The 19,948-nt window shown below is 29.3% G+C and overlaps 6 protein-coding genes, 2 long non-coding RNA genes and 1 other non-coding gene across 12 annotated transcripts; 4 read left to right on the forward strand and 5 right to left on the reverse strand.

Moving 5' to 3' along the window:
• Window positions 1-70: 70 nt before the first annotated feature.
• Window positions 71-2,511, reverse strand: LOC113794645 (uncharacterized). 2 transcript variants are annotated; one of them, XM_075821013.1, is made up of 2 exons: window positions 2,399-2,511; window positions 71-1,732 (listed from the first exon to the last, which is right to left on the reverse strand). In XM_075821013.1, the coding sequence occupies exon 2, from the start codon at window positions 1,318-1,320 to the stop codon at window positions 406-408; it is 915 nt and encodes a 304-aa protein (XP_075677128.1). In that variant the 5' UTR covers window positions 1,321-1,732; window positions 2,399-2,511; the 3' UTR covers window positions 71-405. The 2 variants fall into 2 exon arrangements, with proteins under 2 accessions (XP_075677128.1, XP_027200574.1); XM_027344773.2 differs by lacking the exon at window positions 2,399-2,511 and adding an exon at window positions 2,008-2,183.
• Window positions 2,512-2,784: 273 nt separating this feature from the next.
• On the forward strand, window positions 2,785-7,117 carry LOC113794637 (uncharacterized). The gene is made up of 3 exons (XM_027344765.2): window positions 2,785-4,190; window positions 6,476-6,564; window positions 6,678-7,117. The coding sequence occupies exons 1-3, from the start codon at window positions 2,902-2,904 to the stop codon at window positions 6,806-6,808; spliced, it is 1,509 nt and encodes a 502-aa protein (XP_027200566.1). The 5' UTR covers window positions 2,785-2,901; the 3' UTR covers window positions 6,809-7,117.
• LOC142645234 (uncharacterized) lies at window positions 4,500-5,607 on the reverse strand. Of its 2 annotated transcripts, none has more exons than XR_012846377.1 (5): window positions 5,452-5,607; window positions 5,251-5,344; window positions 5,128-5,187; window positions 4,773-5,073; window positions 4,500-4,717 (listed from the first exon to the last, which is right to left on the reverse strand). It is a non-coding gene; the product is annotated as an uncharacterized LOC142645234 (long non-coding RNA). The 2 variants fall into 2 exon arrangements; XR_012846376.1 differs by having other exon boundaries at window positions 5,247-5,344.
• A 1,030-nt stretch (window positions 7,118-8,147) lies between the features above and the next one.
• LOC113794635 (uncharacterized) lies at window positions 8,148-11,540 on the forward strand. 2 transcript variants are annotated; one of them, XM_075821002.1, is made up of 4 exons: window positions 8,148-8,624; window positions 8,763-8,969; window positions 9,100-10,864; window positions 10,936-11,540. In XM_075821002.1, the coding sequence occupies exons 2-4, from the start codon at window positions 8,768-8,770 to the stop codon at window positions 11,429-11,431; spliced, it is 2,463 nt and encodes an 820-aa protein (XP_075677117.1). In that variant the 5' UTR covers window positions 8,148-8,624; window positions 8,763-8,767; the 3' UTR covers window positions 11,432-11,540. The 2 variants fall into 2 exon arrangements, with proteins under 2 accessions (XP_075677117.1, XP_075677116.1); XM_075821001.1 differs by having other exon boundaries at window positions 8,153-8,624; window positions 8,763-8,972.
• LOC113794647 (uncharacterized) lies at window positions 11,404-12,910 on the reverse strand. The gene is made up of 4 exons (XM_027344775.2): window positions 12,556-12,910; window positions 12,247-12,502; window positions 12,033-12,175; window positions 11,404-11,959 (listed from the first exon to the last, which is right to left on the reverse strand). The coding sequence occupies exons 1-4, from the start codon at window positions 12,569-12,571 to the stop codon at window positions 11,547-11,549; spliced, it is 828 nt and encodes a 275-aa protein (XP_027200576.2). The 5' UTR covers window positions 12,572-12,910; the 3' UTR covers window positions 11,404-11,546.
• A 511-nt stretch (window positions 12,911-13,421) lies between these two features.
• Window positions 13,422-15,732, reverse strand: LOC113794636 (putative tubulin polyglutamylase ttll-15). Its single transcript, XM_027344763.2, has 3 exons — window positions 14,970-15,732; window positions 14,463-14,905; window positions 13,422-14,388 (listed from the first exon to the last, which is right to left on the reverse strand). Exons 1-3 carry the CDS (start codon window positions 15,249-15,251, stop codon window positions 13,449-13,451), a joined length of 1,665 nt encoding a protein of 554 aa, XP_027200564.2. The 5' UTR covers window positions 15,252-15,732; the 3' UTR covers window positions 13,422-13,448.
• Window positions 15,580-15,708, forward strand: TRNAP-UGG (transfer RNA proline (anticodon UGG)). The gene is made up of 2 exons: window positions 15,580-15,615; window positions 15,673-15,708. It is a non-coding gene; the product is annotated as a tRNA-Pro (tRNA).
• A 178-nt stretch (window positions 15,733-15,910) lies between the features above and the next one.
• REG (proteasome regulator gamma) lies at window positions 15,911-17,503 on the forward strand. Its single transcript, XM_027344772.2, has 3 exons — window positions 15,911-16,143; window positions 16,221-16,316; window positions 16,382-17,503. The coding sequence occupies exons 1-3, from the start codon at window positions 16,096-16,098 to the stop codon at window positions 17,198-17,200; spliced, it is 963 nt and encodes a 320-aa protein (XP_027200573.1). The 5' UTR covers window positions 15,911-16,095; the 3' UTR covers window positions 17,201-17,503.
• LOC142645182 (uncharacterized) lies at window positions 17,504-19,911 on the reverse strand. Its single transcript, XR_012846343.1, has 4 exons — window positions 18,625-19,911; window positions 18,435-18,558; window positions 18,302-18,363; window positions 17,504-18,142 (listed from the first exon to the last, which is right to left on the reverse strand). It is a non-coding gene; the product is annotated as an uncharacterized LOC142645182 (long non-coding RNA).
• Between the last annotated feature and the right edge of the window lie 37 nt (window positions 19,912-19,948).

The following is a 19,948-nucleotide window of genomic DNA, read 5'->3' on the forward strand; positions in this document are numbered from 1 at the left end:
TTTACGTTGGCGCGAAATTTATCTATTTATTCCGGATTTTTTTTTTCATTTAATAAAACAAACGAACAAAAAAGATTACACTGTTTATTTTTTTCATTTAGATTTTGATAAACAATATACAAATACAAATAAAACAAAACAAAACAAATGGTTCAAGGTGAATGAGATTTACTTTCTTTCTTTCGTTTTTTTATTTTCAAAGTCAAAATTGAAATGATATAAAAGAAAACATTTGTGTAAACATTGTGATTGAAAATCTATTCAATGAAAGAAAAAAGTGTTGACAAAAATAAGTGGCCAAACATAACAAAAAAAAAGGATCAATGAAGATCAAAAGAAAAAAAAATTACAAAATGATGATCTAATGGTTTTTGAGTGAGTGAGTTAGATTTGATCATCTCCTATTTACGAGGTTAACGATGCAAACAAGGCAAACATTTCCATCAATGGTGATTGTTGTTGTTGTTGTTGTTGTTTTTGCAGTTGTTGTTGTTGTTGTTGATGGTAATTTTCATTATTATTATCGAAAATAATAGATTTCCATGAATCACCATCAAAATCAACAATATCAATATCATTATCATTATTATCATTATTGATTTTGGTTGTATCCATAATAGTTGTGGCAGTTATAAATCGACTTGATTGTTTTTTTGTTTTTAATTTTTTAACTCGTTTAAATATTGGATAATAATTTGATTGAATGGATGACATTGATGATTGATCTTGATCCAATGGATTTTGTTGTTGTCGTCGTCTTCGTTGTTGTTGTTGTTGACCACCACGATAATGTAAAACAGTTGGACATGAATCAACAGATAATAATTGTTTTAATTGTGGATTTTGTTCACAATCAATAGCACCAAATTCAATCCAACCTTTCAATGTAATTGATGCATTTATAAATTTATTAGCCATTTTTGTTTGCCAAAATCCTGCTGTTTGTCGAATATTATCATTATTATTAAATAATTGTTCCGATTGTTGTTGATCGATAGTATCGATTATTGTTGCTGATAATGATGAATAGAATATAATTGCCCATGACATTGTTGATTCCATAACAATCATTCGAAAATTATTTTCATTCAATTCGATTATTGTTTTCGGTATTATATCCGATGATGATGATGATGATAAACATTGTGATGTTGAACATTGTGATGGTGATAATGATGATAATGATGATAATCGATTATCATTACGATTAATCAAATCATAATCAATAATTGTTGGTGCTGTATTTGAATAATTTGGTTGTGACATTATAATCCATATGATTAACAATAGATATGATGAATTCATTGATGTTCGAAGCATTTTTGCGGTTGCGGTATTTTTTTTGTGAACGTTTTTCTTTCGAAAAAAACTGGATGAATTTGATAATTTTTGGTCTTTTTTTTTTTTGGTTTTCTCGGCACAAGAAATCGAAATCGTGGAGCAAAAAAAATCACACACACACACACACGAAAAACAAAACTAGAACTGATTGACAGAAATCATCATTCCGGACAGGTTCTTTTATACCGATTTTAGTCAAACGAATAATCCAGAATTGACTTTTTCTTTTGTTCATTTTTCAATTGAAAAAAAAGGTCGTGGGCATTTCATTATTGTTTTCTTCCTTCTTTTTTGGTTTGGCTTGATGATTGAATAAATTGATAAAACATTTTTCCCCATTCCCAATGCTATATAGAAATTTGGCTTCTTGATTGTTTTGTGCAAATAAATTCTGCAAAACAATGAAAAAAAGAAAATTAAATTAACTTTTCTTAATAATTTCTTAATGAATTCAATTTAGGTCAAGAACATAACCCAAGATGATTTGGAATATGGAACATCAATCAATCAATCAATGATGATGAAAAGGTTAAAATAGGTGGGTCATGTTGTTTGTTTGTTTTTGTTCCGGTGTGTGACATAGAAAGATAATTTTTGCTCCATTTTTTTTCTTTGAAACAAAAAAAAATTGCGTATTTTTTCTGGGAAACCAAACCAGAATTTGACCTTTGATTCATTCTTTCAACATTGCGTCATCCAAAAAAAGAGTATTTCTCCTTTCGTTTTTTCAATTTCCATTTTCGGTGTTTAATCGAACTACCACTATAGATATAAATTTGGATAAGATAATAGCAAACAAACAACAGCAAACTCTACTATCATTTGGTTAAATGATTAGATAAAGTCAATCAATTTCTAAACTTGAAACAAAAAAAAACGAAAAAACAAAAAAATTTTTATCAATGATAATTGCAGTGGATATTTGAAAATTTACATACAAACCATATGATGATACTTCCGTGCAGAAATAGCAATCAGAAAACAAAAAAAAACAATGGTTTTTTTCTGCTAATCGACCGGAATTAATCGAAACTAAACTATGAAAAAACGACCATACCATATGTGTGTGTGTATTTTATCAGAAAATTTGACAATTTTTGAAAAAAATGTCGTCATTGAAAAATTCAATTCAATTCAATTCAATCGATCGATGAGGATGATATTTTGCTGGACAATCATCAATTGTTACACACACCAACTATTTTTCACAAATGTTACAATTTCCGTTCATTTTTCTTTCGAAACTTTTTCAGTTTTTTTTGTCAATATCCATCCGTTGTTCGAATATAGTGATGATAATTGTTGTCATCATCGTCGTCGTTCAATGTATTTGATTGATTGATTGATAATAATTTTTTTTTTTTGGGATTTCGTCATCATTGACAGGATGGTTTTGATGATCAGAAAAAAAAATTTTTTCATTTTCAATTTCGTTCGATCGGTACAAATCAATCATAGCGTTGTTTTGTTTTGTTTGGTGATTTTAGTTTCAAGTTGAAATTGATTTTGAAAGTTGATTTTACTTTTTGGATAAAATCTAAAAATCCTTTTCGATCAATAATGGGTCAAACAAGATCAAAATTATCATCACCAACAATAAAAACATCAACATTATCAACAAATTCATGGCGTCGTTTATCCGATTCGGATTGTTTACATTTACTTAGTCATCCAGAATATTTTGATAATCAAATTAATAGTATTGAAGAACAATATCAACAACAACAACAACAACAAAAACATCAAAAACACGAACAACAACAACAACAATCGAATAATGGACGACAAATATTACAACGTAGTGGATCAACATCGATATTTTTCGATACAATCGATGATTATCAATCGATACAACCGTTTCAATCATCATTATTGCCGGTAAAAACAACAATGACAAAAACGCAACAACAACAAAATTTTACGAAAAATAATTCAAAAAAATCCGATATTATTCATGGTGGTCAATCATTATCATCATCGTATCGTAATTCAATGTATCCTGGTTCATCATTTGATAATCAACATTTTTGTTCGGAACATGATAATAATAATCGTTCGATGAATGGTCAAAATGGTGATGGAAAACCATCACAATTACCGCCAGCATCGGGTATGAATACCGGTCAATTAACAGCACGTATACGTCCATTATCAATGTTTGGTGGTCAAACAACAACAACAACATTAGAATCGTTGAATGATAATAAATCAACAACATCATTTTTATTAACTGGATCATCATCAACATCATTGTTACCAGAATTAACTGAATCAACAACAAAACAATTAGAAAATTTAAATCTAAGTCTTGATGATATTTTAGAACAAGTTAATCAAACAGAATCAACACAATCATTTCATCATCATCATCATCATTGTTGGTCAATAATAAATGATGGTGATAATGATGGTGATACTGATAGTGGTCAAACATTGATTGCAAAACATTTTGATGATAGTGATAATATGGTTGTTGATGGTGGTCATCATCTTAATCATCATCATCAAACAACATCATTAATCGATTTAAATCAATCAAATATATCGAATGATGATAATCCAGACATCAAATTACCATCCGCCGCTAATATATCACCACCTCCTTTGCCACCACCTTTACCACCGCAATCAATTAATCGACAAATATCGAATGGTGGTGTTGGTATCGATAATGGTCGTCGTATAATTTCAACAACAACAAATCCAATACGATGTAGCGGTCTAGATTGTATGTGTGAACGTTGTTTACAGAATCGTTTTAAATTATTAAATTGGTTATTACCAAATTGTACTCGAATGAATTCTGAACGTCTTTTAAGTGGAAAATCTGATGGTACATTTTTAGTCAGGTTGGTTTCTTTCTTTTTAAATTTTTTTACAAATCGAATTATCGAATCAATCAATCGATTAATCGATTCGATTACAATCGATTGTTTTTCTCATCTATTACACACAGAAAAAGTAAGCTCCGCAAAATTGAAGAACACTCTCCAAAAATGTGTGCAATCAAGAATTGCCAATTTTGAAGAACACTCTCCAATTTTGTTTGCAAGCAATTTCATGCAACGATTAATCGAAATGACTATCGATAGTTTCGCTCACTCCGATTGTTGCAGGTTCTCCTCCCTCCTCCCCATATTAATTTAATTACACATAAATTAAAATTTAATTTTAATTTTATTGTTAATTAAAAAATTTGAAATTCATAAAAATCATTAATATTTAACATCCCACGTTGATCCATTCTTGTCCAGTTCCAAATCGATCCCAAATTGAATATTCGATGTCCAACGATACCATTCATGTTCCAAGATTTAATGTCCAAATCTGATTCATGAAATTGAAAATTTGAATCCCAATATTCTCAGTGATGATCCTGAATTCAAAAGAATATTAGTTGATAGTTTCGATCATTGGATTCAAAAACTTACCATCATTTACTACAAGTATCCATTCCAGTTTGAAAATACTCGAATGATATCATAATTTTCGATCGTTTTTTGGTTCCAAAGTGTCACCAGGCATCGGACTCAATAGGAAATAGCTCAGACCATGTTTCCTAATCCTAATCTAACCTAGCCTATCCTATTGTTTAACATAGTCAAACTATTCTTGAATCAGATGCCGATGAACAATGGAATCGCAAAATCGATCGGGAACATGATAATCATTCGAATATTGTTTCGACATTCATTAGCAAAAACTTGAGGAACTATAGAGTGTAAAAATTACCTGGAATGTAAAGAATGAATTAAAATGTAAAGAATGATTAGAATGTAAAGTTACCTGGAAGTCAATCGATCCCGGAAATGCTAATTAGCACCATAATGAAACTGAAAAAATAAACTTGAAAAAATGTGATTAAATGAAAGTTTATTTAAAATGAAATATCATTTGACAATTACAAACTTGAATAAATGCCATTGAGAAAATGATCATTTTTCGTCGATTGCATCATCGCCCGTCCAAACAATTTTCATCAATTTCGTAGCTAATTTTTAATCTGGAAACAAATGAAAGCATAAACAAAGATAATCTTTAATCAATAAAAGTGATTGTTCCAAAAATTTGGACCAAAATCAATAATTAAAATTGGAAAAAATAACTTACTTTTAATATCGAGCAGAAAAAACACGTTCGAAAAAACAACGTCAACAAGAAAAGTTCGAAATCGAATGACGAGCACAAATCGAACGTTTAACTAACTGCGTTTTACTAACGTTGCATTCTGATTGGACGATGGAAAAGTATAGAAAATAGTTAGCCATCTGACTATGCGCAAATGATCATTTGTCGAACTTGTGAATTTTTTGAAAAAAAGAATGCATTATTATTTTCCATAGACTTAACATTGGCAAAAATTGACAATTAATTTTATTATTGATTTTTTCAACTTGTGAATTGATGAATGTCAAATAATTTTGATCTTGAATCGATTGACCAAATAATGGAAAATATTTAAATTCCAAAAGAGTATCAATTTACTATAACAAGCCTAACACTTACAAGAATCTTGAAAGTTGATACACATTGATCATATTAGAATTGTGTCGTAATTCGGTCGAAGATCATCATTTAAGATTATCAATTAAACAAACCAAAATGTAAAATTAACTTCTAGATTAAACATACACTTTTAAAAAAGGAAATTCTATTTTTAACAAATTCTTTTATATTTATTAATGAATTGTTAGATATCAAAGATTAAATACCAATTATCATTATTAACGAAGAAAATTTTCAACTTTATTTAGTATATCAATTCTAATTGATTTTTGTGATAAAATCTTATCGGAATTACTGTTTTTTAATCGATTTACCGAATTCCATAATTCGATTGTTATTACTTTTCAAATTTGAATAGTGTTTACCAACGTTGAAGAATGTTTTTCAAAATTGGAGAGTATTGTATTGGAGAACACTCTCCAATTTTGAGGAATGCTTCCCAACGTTGAACAGTGCTCTCCACAATGTTCTCCAAATTTGACTAACACTCCTCAACTCTGATAAGCATTTCTCAAAATTGCAGAAGAAAAATCACCAATTTTGGGGAGTACTCTCCTTACTTTTTTTTTGTGTGTAATCTTCGATATCTTTATTGATTCATTTCATTCATTTTCAATTCATAAAATAGAAAAAGTGAGAAATTTCCCGGCCAATATACATTATCATTTGTTTGTCGTCGTAAAGTAAGACATTGTCTTATCATGAGATCTGTTTACGGTATTTATTTATTTCAATCCGAAAATCTTATCTTGAATCAAACAAAATGTTTTTCTTTGTTCGTTCTCCCCCCCTATCCACCATCCACCATCCATCCATCCATCCACCATTAGGATTTGGTTTACGTTGGCCATATTCATTTGAAACATTACAACAAGTAATCATACATTATTCACAACATTCTTTGACTGAATTTAATTCCAAACTAAATATTCGTCTTCGTTATCCGGTTTTTTCTGCTTAAAAAAAAATCAAAAAAATCAAAAAAAAATCAAGATAAAAACAACAAACAAGCAAACAAACAGAATCTACAATCGATAAATCTCACTAGTCCTACGCTTCTTCTTCTACTTATTCTTGTTCTTTTGTCCATTTCGGGCGTGTGTACAATGCGAATAAATTCTGTAATTCTATTTTGTTTTGTTTCAAATGTTTTATTTTTGATAAAGAATTTTTTTTTTTTTTTTTGTTATCTTCAACTTCAACGTGAATTTCGTGAATTTATTTTAGATAAAAAAAAAAGAATAAAAAAAATCACTTTTTCCCCCTCTCTCTTACTCACTCCATTGTTGTTGTTGTTGTTTGTTTTGTTTTGTTGTTGTTGTTGTTGTTGATTTGAATCAATTTTTTCTCCCCCCCTAGTTGACTGTCCTGTCAATCATTTAATTAATCTTTTTCTTAAACAACAACAACAACAACAAAGGGAAAAATAATCAGAACATCATTACCGAAATTTGATAAGAATTTCGGTAAAAGAAAAAAAAAACATGGTAAATCTTTGTGTCGTCAGTTTCGTCAGTGGTCGGTGTGTGTTATCTTTTTTTATTTCAAACTTTAGATAAATTTTTTTTCCAAGAAAAAAAAATCATTTTCTTGCGATCAATTTTTTTTATTTTCAAGTACAAAGATTATATGATTTGTAACATTATTTCCGTATCCAATATAAAGTAAAAGAGTAAAAGTAAAAATGTAATTCAATGACTAAAACAACAACAAAACGATTAACCTTGAAATTGGATCATTTTTTTTTTCTTCTATTTAGCCACAGCAGCAGATGATAATGATGATGATGGCAAAAATATATTTCTTTTCGTTTCTTAAATATCTGATTATTATGTGATTTGGTTCCATTTGTTATGTAAAAGAAACATCATCATCAGCATTGTTGTATAATATCATCATCATCATCATGGTCAATTCGATACAAGGATGTAATGTGTGATGGACGACAACATCGATTACAAACGATTCATTGAGTAATGTAAATTACCTTCAAAATTGATTGTCTTGTCAATGTTGTTGTTGCTGTTATTCATCATCATTATTATTTGGATAACATTGTCAATCAAACATGGCCAAATCTATCGATCATCATCATAATCATCATTATCGACCATGGCATCTGTAGATTCCATTGAAAAAATTTTTTGTTTTCTCGTTTTTCTCTTTGACATTATAATGCAAAAATTCTTCCTACTAATTAACTAATTGGATTTACACAATCAATTTGATTAGGATTTTTTTTTGTTTTCCATAGAATTTGCTAATTTTCAGGGTACATTTGAATTCAAATCAACCAGAACAAAAAAAAAACATTGATTGCATTTTGGGTTTTTCAAATGTTTCTTCTGTACTTCAACGACAACTGCGAACACTGCCTGCATTCCATAATCTCAGTGTTCACAGGGTTAATGATGATGATGATGATGTGGTAACGGCTATTCGATTTTTCTCTCGTGACTTTCTCTCTCTTGATCATCATCATCTACTGAGGCATCATATAAAAATCAGAAAAAAATAATCCTTTTTTTTAGAATGACAGTGTTAACAAACAACGAACAACGACATTTTGATTTTCATTCGAAAGAATTGTGATTCGAATTTTTTTTTCCACACCAAAACATTGAAATTGAATCATTCATCATCGATGTGTTGTTGATGTGATTGGTGACATTTGAATTTTGATTTGTCAAATGATTTGAAAAGCGTTTCAGTGAATGAAATTTTTTCAGTTTTCATCCACCAAATAACAACAACAACAACCGCCACACACGATTAATGTAAGTTTTGATTTTTGATTTTTTCTTTGAAAACCAACAAAAAAAATCCATTTTCTTCGCTATTATTATGATAATCGGATTCAACAATAATTAGTTTTTCGCTGAAATAATAATCTTTTTTTTTGATTTATTTGACAGGAATTATGGCCATAAATCAACAACATTTATCGTCCATGAATCAACTTTATCATCATGATGGCCATGGTTTGAGCAGGAAACAACAACCATCACCACCACCACCACAGCAACAATCATTGAATAATTATTTCAAAACAATTTTAAATCGTATGATGATCATATCGAATGTTGATGATAAAAATCATCATCATCATCATCTTCATAATAGTGGTAATCTGATCGAATAAAAACAAAAAACAAAAAAAAAAATTGATTGATTATAATATTGATATTGTTTCGTTTACTTACTTTGTTTCGTTTTGCTTTGTTTTTGTTTTTGTTTGTTAATTTTATATAGATGAATTACGTTGTTCAACAACAATGTTATTAGATCCAATAATAAATGATGAAAAATGGAACATTTCGAATCAAATCAACAGCAACAACAATGTCCAACAAGCACCACCACCAGCAACAACAAAAATGTTGAAAAAATTTCAGCTAAATTCTTTAACCACCAATAATGATAGTGGAATGTTTTCATCGTCGTCGTCTTCATCATTATCATTAAATTCGTTTGGTATTAGCAATGGTAGAATTAGTCAACAAGAAGAAGATGATTTTCTGGAATTATCATCATCACAACAATCGATAGTATCGATTCGAAAACAATCAGTATTTCGAATACCTGGAAGTTTAGAATCGATTAATCTGGATGAAGATCAGGATTCGGATTCAGATTTTCTGGAACCACCGATAACATCACCATCGTCATCGTCATTATCATCAACATCTTCCGATCAAATTGAATTATCATGGACATTATCACCATTATATGAACAAAATAGTCCATCAAGTTTGAATAGTTTAAATTCATTGGATTCGGATTTTCAAACATCGGATTCATTACCATCATTTGCAAATGAAACATTTATTCAAAGTTTACAATATCCATGTTGGAATGATTTATGTCTTTATTCGAATTTGAATCGTTTATTTAATCATAATGGCAATGATTCTTGTTCTGGAATGAGTAAATCATCATTATCATTATGTTCACGTTTTGTAAATCGTTTTGGTAATGAATGTATTGATATTTGTCGATTTCCATTAGTTTTACCTGTATTTCAAGCTGATTTATTGGAACGACGAAAATCCTTTATTACATGGAAACAATTAATACTAGAAGCTGATGCTTGTTTAAGTATATGGGAATTATCAGCATTAAAAAATCTTTACCATCGTTTTGATAATCAAACACAAACGATTGGTGTTGCATTGGGTAAACCAATTGATTGGATTCAAATTGATCCAAATTATCATCTTCGACAGATATGTCAACAACTCAAGAATCATACGGCAATCAAACAAGATAAACATCAAGTTTTAAAACGATGGTCATCGATGGAAGATCTTTATTTTGGTAAACAAAACAATCAAACAGGATCTAATTATAAAACGGATGATTCGATCGATACAATCGATTGTTCAAGATACAATCGATTAAAACAATCGAATAATCGAATATTATCATTATCATCGACAAAATTAAATAATCGAACGAAAAAATTTCGAGAAACAAAATCAAAATCCATTCGATCAAATACAACGTTTAATAAATTATATTCATCAATAAAATCATTGAATAATCGATCAGAAAAATATTGTAATATTGTTTATCGTGAATTATCATCATTATTACAATATTCATCCGCGGTTCATTTTGCATTATATGTAACGAAATTTCATCAAGAATATTTTCGTCATCGTTTATCGGATAATTTTTTCAACATTTGTACTAAACTTATTCTACCCAAACAAAATACTATTGTTGATGATAATGTTGTTGTTGTCGATTGTCTGTATGATTTATTGAAATTTGATGATATTGTTGTTGATGTTATTCGTGATCATATGTTTTGTACAAAATCAATCAATAATAATAATGATAATGATCGAATACGATTTCTAATCAATCTGATTGAATCGGCTTGTTTATTACGTCAACTTCGAAATTTTCATGGTCTACAATTAATGATCGGTGCTATTCAATCACCAAGATTATATTTTGATCATCAATATTATTGGCGTTTATTACAACAAACATATCCAATTCATTATCGGTACGTATCATTTTTTTGATGTGTGAATCACTAGCAAATCAATTAATTATCAATTATATTTGACATCATAGTGATTATCAATGTTTATCAATGTTTTGTCGACAATTATCATGTTCGAATTCAATGTTAAGCTGTATTAATTTCACACATCTACCGCCAATACATTCAATTTTAAATCGACTACGATTATCATGTGCACAAGCATGGAATATATACGATGCAAATATTCGTTTTACTAATGGACCATCAATGGCCAAATGGGTTGAAACACAAATCAATGATGGAAATCGAAAAAAATCAACAATAAAAAAATCAAATAAATTACAAGTAAATCTACAGATTGATTTCGAGAAGAAAACATTTTTACAAAAATGTTCAAATGATACATCCAGAGTGATAAATTTCAATGATTATCCACAACATATTGGTCAAAGACGTCGATATATTGGTACAATACCGGATGGTCATTTACGTTGGTTAATTCAACCAAAAATTTGGTCAACATTTGTTGAATATGAAGCAAATCAATCATTTATCGATTATGAATTACCGGATAAATTTTATTGATCATTATACATTTCTTTAGGACATTTTCTCTTTGTTTGTTTGTTTGTGTATAACTTATTGCAATATTTAAATTATTACAAAAAATTAAATAAATTATTTTGAAAGATTATTATTATCAGGCATTTGTAATAATAAAACTTAGATAACTATTTAGATATTTTCCTAGGAAATTTTCGGAAATTTTTCCCTTTGGACGTGTACCTTTTGTTGGTATGGCTTGTTTACATATTTTACCGGTTGCCGGAAATATTCCACGTGGACACATTATCGAACCAATACCACCAAATGTTTTATCCATAAATGATCGAAAACGATCATTAGAATCTTTACCACATTTTTCAATAATCATTGTTTGTGCACAATCTTCCCATGTATTATGTGCACAACAAACAGAATCAATACGTTCATCAACCAATGTACGATTAGCAGCAAAATCCAATGCAGCTAAATAATCTGAATTACATGTGGATTTAAATTTTGTTGTTGATAATACTTTTCCATGTATACAAGGTGAACTTTGAAGGAAAACTTTGAATAAAAAAAAAATTTGAAAAATTTAAACAACCTTTCCTTTTTTAAAAAAAACAAACAAGAAACTTACCTTCACGTTCAGGACTATCATTACAAAATTTTTTCAATGTTCGTGTAAAATGTTCAATAGTAAGATCATAGATTTCACGTTGTAATGGTGTACCACATTTTTTGAAATAACTTTTCACGCATTTCAGTATATCATCTACAGTTCTGATTTGGATTAAGATTGAGAAATTTTTCAAGTTTTCAATTTTTTCTTCAAAGACAACAAAAAAACTTACCCACAAAGTTTATTCAAACCTTCGGTTGTTGTTATGATTGATGATGGATTTGGTCCTTTAGTCAATGTTTGTATTTTATCCAAACAAGAATCAACTTCTTTCAGATGGCAAATTTGTGAATCACGATGTCGTTGATTGGAACGTGAACGTGCCCGTGGTGAGGATGATGATGATGATCGTGCACCGGATGAACGAAAAGCAGCTAATGTTTGTTGATGACAACAGTAAACAACAACAACAACAACAATGAGCAAATCTAAACATCGAAAACGGAATTTAGAAATTTCAAAGAAATCAAAGATTACTTACATTTAAAATGAAACATTTTTCAAATAGAATTTTGGAAATTTTGCTTCTTGATTTGAGATCTGAAAATGGTGGATCGTTTTTTCTGAAAATCCAAAATCGAATGAAATGAATGGAATGATCCAGCAAATTCACAGACGTTCCATAATCGGTTCAACAACGAAAAAAAAAAATCTTTTCAGCTGATCATTGAATGATGGTGGCCAACAAAACTGATTTTTTTGTGTTGACCATTTTGCTAAATGAACTCTTGCCCTGGATAAGTTTTGTTTCTTTTTCGAAGAAAAGAAGAAACAATGGCTGTTCTTTGCTTTCTCTGTCTCTGTGTTCTTTTCTGTTGTTGTTCACCGAGAAAAAAAAACACCAAACAAAAAAAAACGAAAGTAAATTTTCATCAGTGAAAGAGAAATTCATCATCATCATTGGCCTGTTTTTACCACGTTGATGATCCAAATAATCCTGAATCATTTTTCATCTTCATAACCACCACCGCCTAGTTCAATAACCTAGGTCTTTGTTTCGTTCGAATTCGAATTCGAACGAAACGAAACAAAATTCGAACGAAAGAGAGCAGATGGACAAGAGAAAAAGACCAAGTCAAAGTACTTTTTTTTTGGATCAATTTTTTGGAATTTTCAAATGAAAAAACCGGATTTTCCCCAAAATTTTCAATACTTTCGCCCTCCCACACACGCACAAACACTCGAAGATAATCCACCATATGGCTAAAAATAACTTTTTTATTCAACAAAAAAATCACATGAAACTGGTCAGATGATTTAGTTTGGGATTTTAGTTGGTTTTTAACGAGAGAAAAAAAAGAGATTTAATATTTTGCAACGACAATTTGTGAGATCGATGTTCTTCCGTTCTTCAAATCTTCAAATCTTCGAATTTCAATTACACCATCTTTCTTGTAAAAGACATTTACCAATAAACCATTTATCCTGAAGATATGTATTTGGTCCTAACCATTGTAATGGTGATTCATTTGATGTTGATGGTATCAGACGTCGATTATGATATCTAGACATTTCTTCCAAATATGCATCTTTCAGAATAACAATCATTTCTTCGGATAAACAATGATAACAACAATCACATAATTCTTGTTGACAAATTGCTGTGGATGAATTCCTTGGATTACATTGTTCACTGGAACATATATCAGGTAGAATGGATAAATCTTTTGAATGAACAAACATATTCCACAATTGTTCTGGTTTATTTGACCATGTTACATATGTTGATGGCATTCTTGTAATACCAACCAATGATAAACAACTATAAATGACTTGTTCATAAATAAAACGATTCTCTGGGAATTTTGATGATGCTAAATTTGGTGACATATTTGCTTCCATTAGATAAACATTTAAATCCGTATCGATTGTAAAATCAAAACGTATTAATTCGAAAAAATTTCTCATATTCGTATAGACGCTTGCTAAACGCAGAATTTCTTCTTCTTTCAAATAGAATATTGTTTTGATTGATTCTTCCATTGCCAACCAAATTGATTGTGGATCTTTTTCCAATTTCAATCGAATATATGAATTTAATGATGATTTCATATTCATATTCAAATCCGTATAATAACGTGATAATGATGGTATATCCCATATTGGTGTATAATTATCACCAACAACATATGAATCAATATCGGATGAATTGAATTGCGGTAATTTATCATTATCATTATCGCTGGTGGTGGTGGTGGTGGATAACGTTGTATATGGATGTGCACAAAAACGTAATAATGCTTCATTATCATGTATATATAAACGTAATGGATTCAATGATGTCATTGTTACATAAAGACCAATGTCGAATTTTCTGTTTTTTTCAGGGAAAAAAATCGATTTTAAATTGAAATTTTTGAAATGTTAAACAAACAAAAAGAAACTTACTTTCCATCAATTAATAATGGATTTTGTATAAATTCTTGTACAAATGTACCTTGTTTTTCTAAATCCAATTCATCAATTGATAATACACGTATACCACGATGATTATTATCTTTTTGTACCCATAATTTTTCCGAATGTTCTTTACTAAAATTTAAAAATTCATTTTTTCCTTGTGGTAATATAAATGCTTTTGGTATATGTTTCAGGCCACTGGTAGCAAGATTAACTTTATTGGTTATAAAACCAGAACCAGGGAAATGATTAACTTTTTGAAATGATTTCAATACCGGTAGATTATAACTCGGTGTAAATGGATATTCATGTGCCCATAATACATGCCAATCACCATATTGTTCGAATGGTGGTGGTTCACGTCTGGTCCAAATACGAAAACCAATTTTTTGAAATAAATCAATTACATGATGAAGATAGCCAACTTGCATCTAAAAAGTCAACAAAAGAAACAATCAATCAAATCAATCAGTCAATCAATCAACCAATACAAACATTTTCACCATAAATCCATGCCAATGGCTTTTGTCGTTGATCATCACCATTATTATTATTATTATTTTGTCGTTGTCGATTCAAAGAATCGATTATCTTAACAATCGATATTTGTTGTTCCGATTGTAGTTGATTTATACGAATCGTATAGAAAAGAATAATACCGATTAATGATGGTAATAATATGCAAATTGTTAAGTTTGATATTCGAATCAAATTCTTATTATTATCATCGTTGTTATTCGATGCCATTTTGATGTTTTTCGCTGTTGTTTTCGCCATTCATTCATTCATTCATGTCTTTACTCAACAATTTCTTCTTCTTCTTCTTCTTGATGATCGTCGTTTGAGAAAAACTCCATGCATGGAGAAATTAGCCAACGTTGCTTATTATTATTTCTTTTCTTTTCTTTTCTCATTTTACCAGTCAGACTAGTTATTGTCCAGTTGTTGATCATCATTACATCTTCGTACTGTTGCTTAACATCAATGGACATTCAAATTGAAAGCTTTTAATGAATGAATGAATGAAAGTTGTTTAGTCGAGTTTTTTCGAAATGATGGCGTCCATCAATAAGAATTTATTCTGGATCATCCTTACTATCAATACGGCCCAGTGGTCTAGGGGTATGATTTGCGCTTTGGGCAACTATCCGAAATCAGCTTTGATAGGAAATCAAAATGATTTCAAAAGTTACAAACATGCGCGAGGTCCCGGGTTCAAATCCCGGCTGGGCCCAATGTATTAATTTTTTTGTTTTGTTTTGTTTTGTTTTATCCACGGAAATCAATCCTTTTTTTGAATTTTTTCTTCTTCAAATAGAAGATTATCTAATCTTTTCAAAAAAAAATTGAAAACGAAAAAAAACTCCATAATGATGGTCGGCGGAAAAAAAACACACGTGCTCATTTGATAGCACAATTTGGAACAATTCAAATACAACGTATTGAGCCAGCATTGTTTGCTTACTGCAGTGCGTTCGGTTCGATGTGTTTGTGTGTTTGTGTAAATCATTGGATTTTTCTTATTGCAAAACTAAATTCCGATTTTTCATTATCAATTTTGATCCAGAAGAAAAACAAAACACGTTTTTTACGAAACTAAGGGAAAAATTAATTCGAAATCATGTCGTCATCCTCATCATCATCTATTGAAACTGATTATACGACCGAGGTTTGTTTTTGTTTTTGTTTTTTTTTTTTGCCTGTTTGGATAAATGATAATTCTTTTACTGTTTTCTGATTCGAAAGATTAACAAATTCAAAGATGATATTAAAGCACGTGCCGAAGAATTGGTATTGAAAACATTTCCACGTAAAACAATTGAATTACATCGATTACTTGAAGTATGTGTGTTTTGAATTCCGAAAAGTTCGGTTAGTTAATTTTTTTTTCAAATTCTCATCAATAGAGTCAAAGATTTAGTTTAAAAAATTTGGAAAAAATTAAACATGAAATAAATATACCGATACCGGAATATCCATATGTAACACCAGTACAATCAACACCAGTTACTGTTGATAGTAATCATCATCATCATCATCATGTAGATGATTCGGAAAATTCTTCAGCAACCGATTGTGATTCATCACCTACATCGCAGCAACAACAACAACAACAACAAACAAATGGACCATCATCGAAAAAACGTAAATATCTTGTATTGACTGAAGATGATAATCGTATTGAAAATGATCAAAAATCATCATCAACAACGAGTGAAAATTTAAAAAATCAACCAAAACCAACAGATGGATCACGTGTTCTTATATTACCTTATGGTTCAGTACGATGTAATAAACATATTGTCGAATTAATCGATATTGTTAAACCATTAATTCGACAATTGGTTGAAGATACTAATCTTTTGAAAATGTGGGTACTATTTCTTATTCCACGTATTGAAGATGGTAATAATTTTGGTGTTTCCATTCAAGAAGAAGCATTAACCGAAATACGTACTGTAGAAGCTGAAGCTACAACTTATTTTGATCAAATGTCACATTATTTTCATTCACGTGCACGTATCATAACGAAAATTGCAAAATATCCACATGTTGATGATTTTCGTCGTAATGTAGCGGAAATTGATGAAAAAGAATTTCTTTGTTTACGTTTAACAATGGTCGAATTACGTAATCATTATGCATCATTACATGATATTGTAACAAAAAATTTGGATAAAATTAAAACACCACGATCAACTAATCAAAATCATCAATTTTATTAATGAAAAAAAATGATGACCGAATGGAACGTTTTAAAAGAAATTAAAAAAAAAAATGTCTTGTAATCAATCAAAATTTTGGAAAATTTTCAACAATTTTTTGCATTCGGATTCTATTTTATTTCCTTTTGTGTTTGTTTCTCGTGCTCATTTGTCATTTATTTCAATTGAAAATTTTTTTTTAATCGAATGAAAATTTAATTAAATTAAAATAAAATCAATCAAACAATTTTTGATAATTACAAACATTGATATCCGGATAAATAACTTTCCGGATGCCGATGATTTATGATTGATGATTCCAAATTTGGTTGATTTTTTTTTTTTTTTTTTTGTTTTGTTGTCCGGTGTCTGATTTTGTCGAACATCCCAAACATCCCAAATAATTAATATGTATCGATTGTTTTTTGTTTTCGATATATCGATTGGATTTGACTAAAAAAATCATCACTTTTTATGGATTTGCCGTCGGATGTTGTTGAAAAAGAGAGAGATTTGACAATGTTAAACAATTTTTTTTTCCTTTTCAATTCATACATCGATTCATGAAGTTATGAAATTAATTGATTTGATTTGATCATGAAAATTTAAATCAAAAGAGAGAGAGAGGGAGAGGAAGAAAATAAATGAAATTCTCTATGTAAGATGAATAATATCTGTTTTTCAATGGAATTTGTTCGATTTGAAGGCGTACATTTTGTTTTGTTTTGTTTTTGTTCAAATGAATCAATAATCCAATATATATTTGAAGGTTATCCAGAAACAAACAAAAAATTCTGGGATTTCAAATTGATGTTGATCTTGTTGTTGTTGTTTGACAATCAATTTGAATGATGATGACAAATAGGCGATTATTTCATTTTGTCGATTGGTGGTTATGTTGATTTCATCGTAAAAAAAATCAAATTAATTCATTTTGAATAAACATGATCTGGTTTTTGTTTTCTTGAAAACGAAACGAAGAAAAAAGAAAGAAAAAGTGCAAAAAATATTAATATTTTTGAAGAAAAAACGAAACAAATTGAATTGAATTGATTGAAAATTGTTGATTAATTTTGTTGTTGTTTATGTGGTTTGTTTTTATCAAGGACCAGAATTTCTTACATTTTTTTTCCATTGAAATTCTTGAATCAACAACAAAAAAGTTACATTCTTGATGAAATTGCCTGGGAATCGAAATTCAAAAAGAAAAATGATATTTTTTCACAGCAAAACAACAGATCAAAATGATATTTACTTATGATAAAGATGATGATCATCATGAATGAATGAATGAATGAATTGATCGAAGAGTCAATTCAAAATCGAAATCGTTCGATCGAATATATATTTATCACACTGGAAATTCGTTGGAAATTCGACTAGACCAAAAAATGAAAAATTTTAAAAATAGAAAAATTTTGATTCAAGAAAAATATTTAACTTACCAATTTGATTGCGGTTTCATCATTCATTCATTTGATCCATCGATCATTATTCTTTTGGGAAGGATGATGATGAAATAGAATTTTTTGCTGATTTTTTTTTCGGTTTTTCATCTGGTTCGAATGAATTTTGTCTGTTTGAATGATTTTTCATCATCATCATCATCATCATCATCATCAAAAGCAACAGCAATAAAATAAAAATAAAAACCGGTTAAAAGAATTCGGGAATTTTACTTTTTTTTACAAGAAAATTCAATACAAACATCCTTCCATCTCGGTTTTATTCGATAATGTTCTTTTTTCCTATTTCGATCCATACAGGTTCATTTTTGTCATAATCATCATCATTATCGAACGTTTTTTTTTTTGTAACATTCGAATGTTTTGGGAATGTTTTCTCCAGTTTGAATCCAAAATTTTGTTTGTTTTTCTTTTTAATCAATCGGATTATTCGGATTCAACTCGAACCCGAATTAATCATGGATCCAAACCAGCCAAAAATATTCTTCAAGGTCTATGGCATCGATAATGATGATGATGATTAAGAAGCCAACAACAACAAACAAACAACAACAAAAATGACCGACGAAAAACGATAAAAAATAACGAAGACGAAAAAAGAAAAATTTCAATGTCTAGACGCCATTATTATGAATGTTTTTTTTTGGGTAAGTGAATGAAATGGTATTTTCTTTTAATCATCAAAATTTTTTTTTATTAATCAAATCAAGTTAGTTAGTGAATGGCGCCAATAATCATCATATGATTAAATCATATAATCTCCTTTCTTCTTTATGTCTGATAACATTCGTTTTCTTCTTGTTCTTGATTATCTTTATTTTTGGATGGTGGTTTTTGTTGTTGGTTGGTTGGTTATTGCATCAATCTGACTGATTTGACATTAATCGAAATAATAATGATAATAACTAATTCGACCAATCGGAAATCCGATTTTTTTTTTTTGGTGGGAATAATCCTTTTTCTGGCTTCATTTTTGAGAATATTTTTAGGTAGATAGGTTTATTCATAGTACCAATACTAATTCCATATAATGAATTTATGCTTGTTGGCTGATGATGTTTTTTTTTATTACAATTTCATTAACATTTTCTTTGATCAAATTCCAAAAACAAACAACAAAAATAATGTTCATCTTACGGTGCGTGGGATGTTTTTTGGTTTCAACATTGAACTTGATCAAATTTCCAAACAAAAAAAAACAACAAAATTTTTAGGTTACAAAATTTCGGACAATTTTAGTACACATTTAGATGAATGAATGAATGAATGAAAAACATTCAATGAGAAATTCATATGATTGGGT

Source organism: Dermatophagoides pteronyssinus, unplaced genomic scaffold (assembly GCF_027571235.1).
Source record: "Dermatophagoides pteronyssinus isolate colony J.1.1.1.1 unplaced genomic scaffold, Derpt_VIB-CSIC_2022.12 sq0008, whole genome shotgun sequence".
Lineage (NCBI taxonomy): Eukaryota > Metazoa > Arthropoda > Arachnida > Sarcoptiformes > Pyroglyphidae > Dermatophagoides > Dermatophagoides pteronyssinus.

Coding starts and splice junctions, on each gene's coding strand:
- LOC113794645 (XM_075821013.1), bottom strand. CDS start 1,320: ATGCTTCGAACATCAATGAATTCATCATATCTATTGTTAATCATATGG.
- LOC113794637 (XM_027344765.2), top strand. CDS start 2,902: ATGGGTCAAACAAGATCAAAATTATCATCACCAACAATAAAAACATCA. Junction 4,191..6,475: donor GATGGTACATTTTTAGTCAG/GTTGGTTTCTTT, acceptor TTCATAAAATAG/AAAAAGTGAGAAATTTCCCG. Junction 6,565..6,677: donor TATCATGAGATCTGTTTACG/GTATTTATTTAT, acceptor ATCCACCATTAG/GATTTGGTTTACGTTGGCCA.
- LOC113794635 (XM_075821001.1), top strand. CDS start 8,768: ATGGCCATAAATCAACAACATTTATCGTCCATGAATCAACTTTATCAT. Junction 8,973..9,099: donor TCATCATCTTCATAATAGTG/GTAATCTGATCG, acceptor AATTTTATATAG/ATGAATTACGTTGTTCAACA. Junction 10,865..10,935: donor ACATATCCAATTCATTATCG/GTACGTATCATT, acceptor TTGACATCATAG/TGATTATCAATGTTTATCAA.
- LOC113794647 (XM_027344775.2), bottom strand. Junction 12,176..12,246: donor GGTTTGAATAAACTTTGTGG/GTAAGTTTTTTT, acceptor AATCCAAATCAG/AACTGTAGATGATATACTGA. Junction 11,960..12,032: donor TGATAGTCCTGAACGTGAAG/GTAAGTTTCTTG, acceptor TTTTATTCAAAG/TTTTCCTTCAAAGTTCACCT.
- LOC113794636 (XM_027344763.2), bottom strand. CDS start 15,251: ATGGCGAAAACAACAGCGAAAAACATCAAAATGGCATCGAATAACAAC. Junction 14,906..14,969: donor CATGGATTTATGGTGAAAAT/GTTTGTATTGGT, acceptor TTGACTTTTTAG/ATGCAAGTTGGCTATCTTCA. Junction 14,389..14,462: donor CCATTATTAATTGATGGAAA/GTAAGTTTCTTT, acceptor TGAAAAAAACAG/AAAATTCGACATTGGTCTTT.
- REG (XM_027344772.2), top strand. CDS start 16,096: ATGTCGTCATCCTCATCATCATCTATTGAAACTGATTATACGACCGAG. Junction 16,144..16,220: donor AAACTGATTATACGACCGAG/GTTTGTTTTTGT, acceptor CTGATTCGAAAG/ATTAACAAATTCAAAGATGA. Junction 16,317..16,381: donor AATTACATCGATTACTTGAA/GTATGTGTGTTT, acceptor TCTCATCAATAG/AGTCAAAGATTTAGTTTAAA.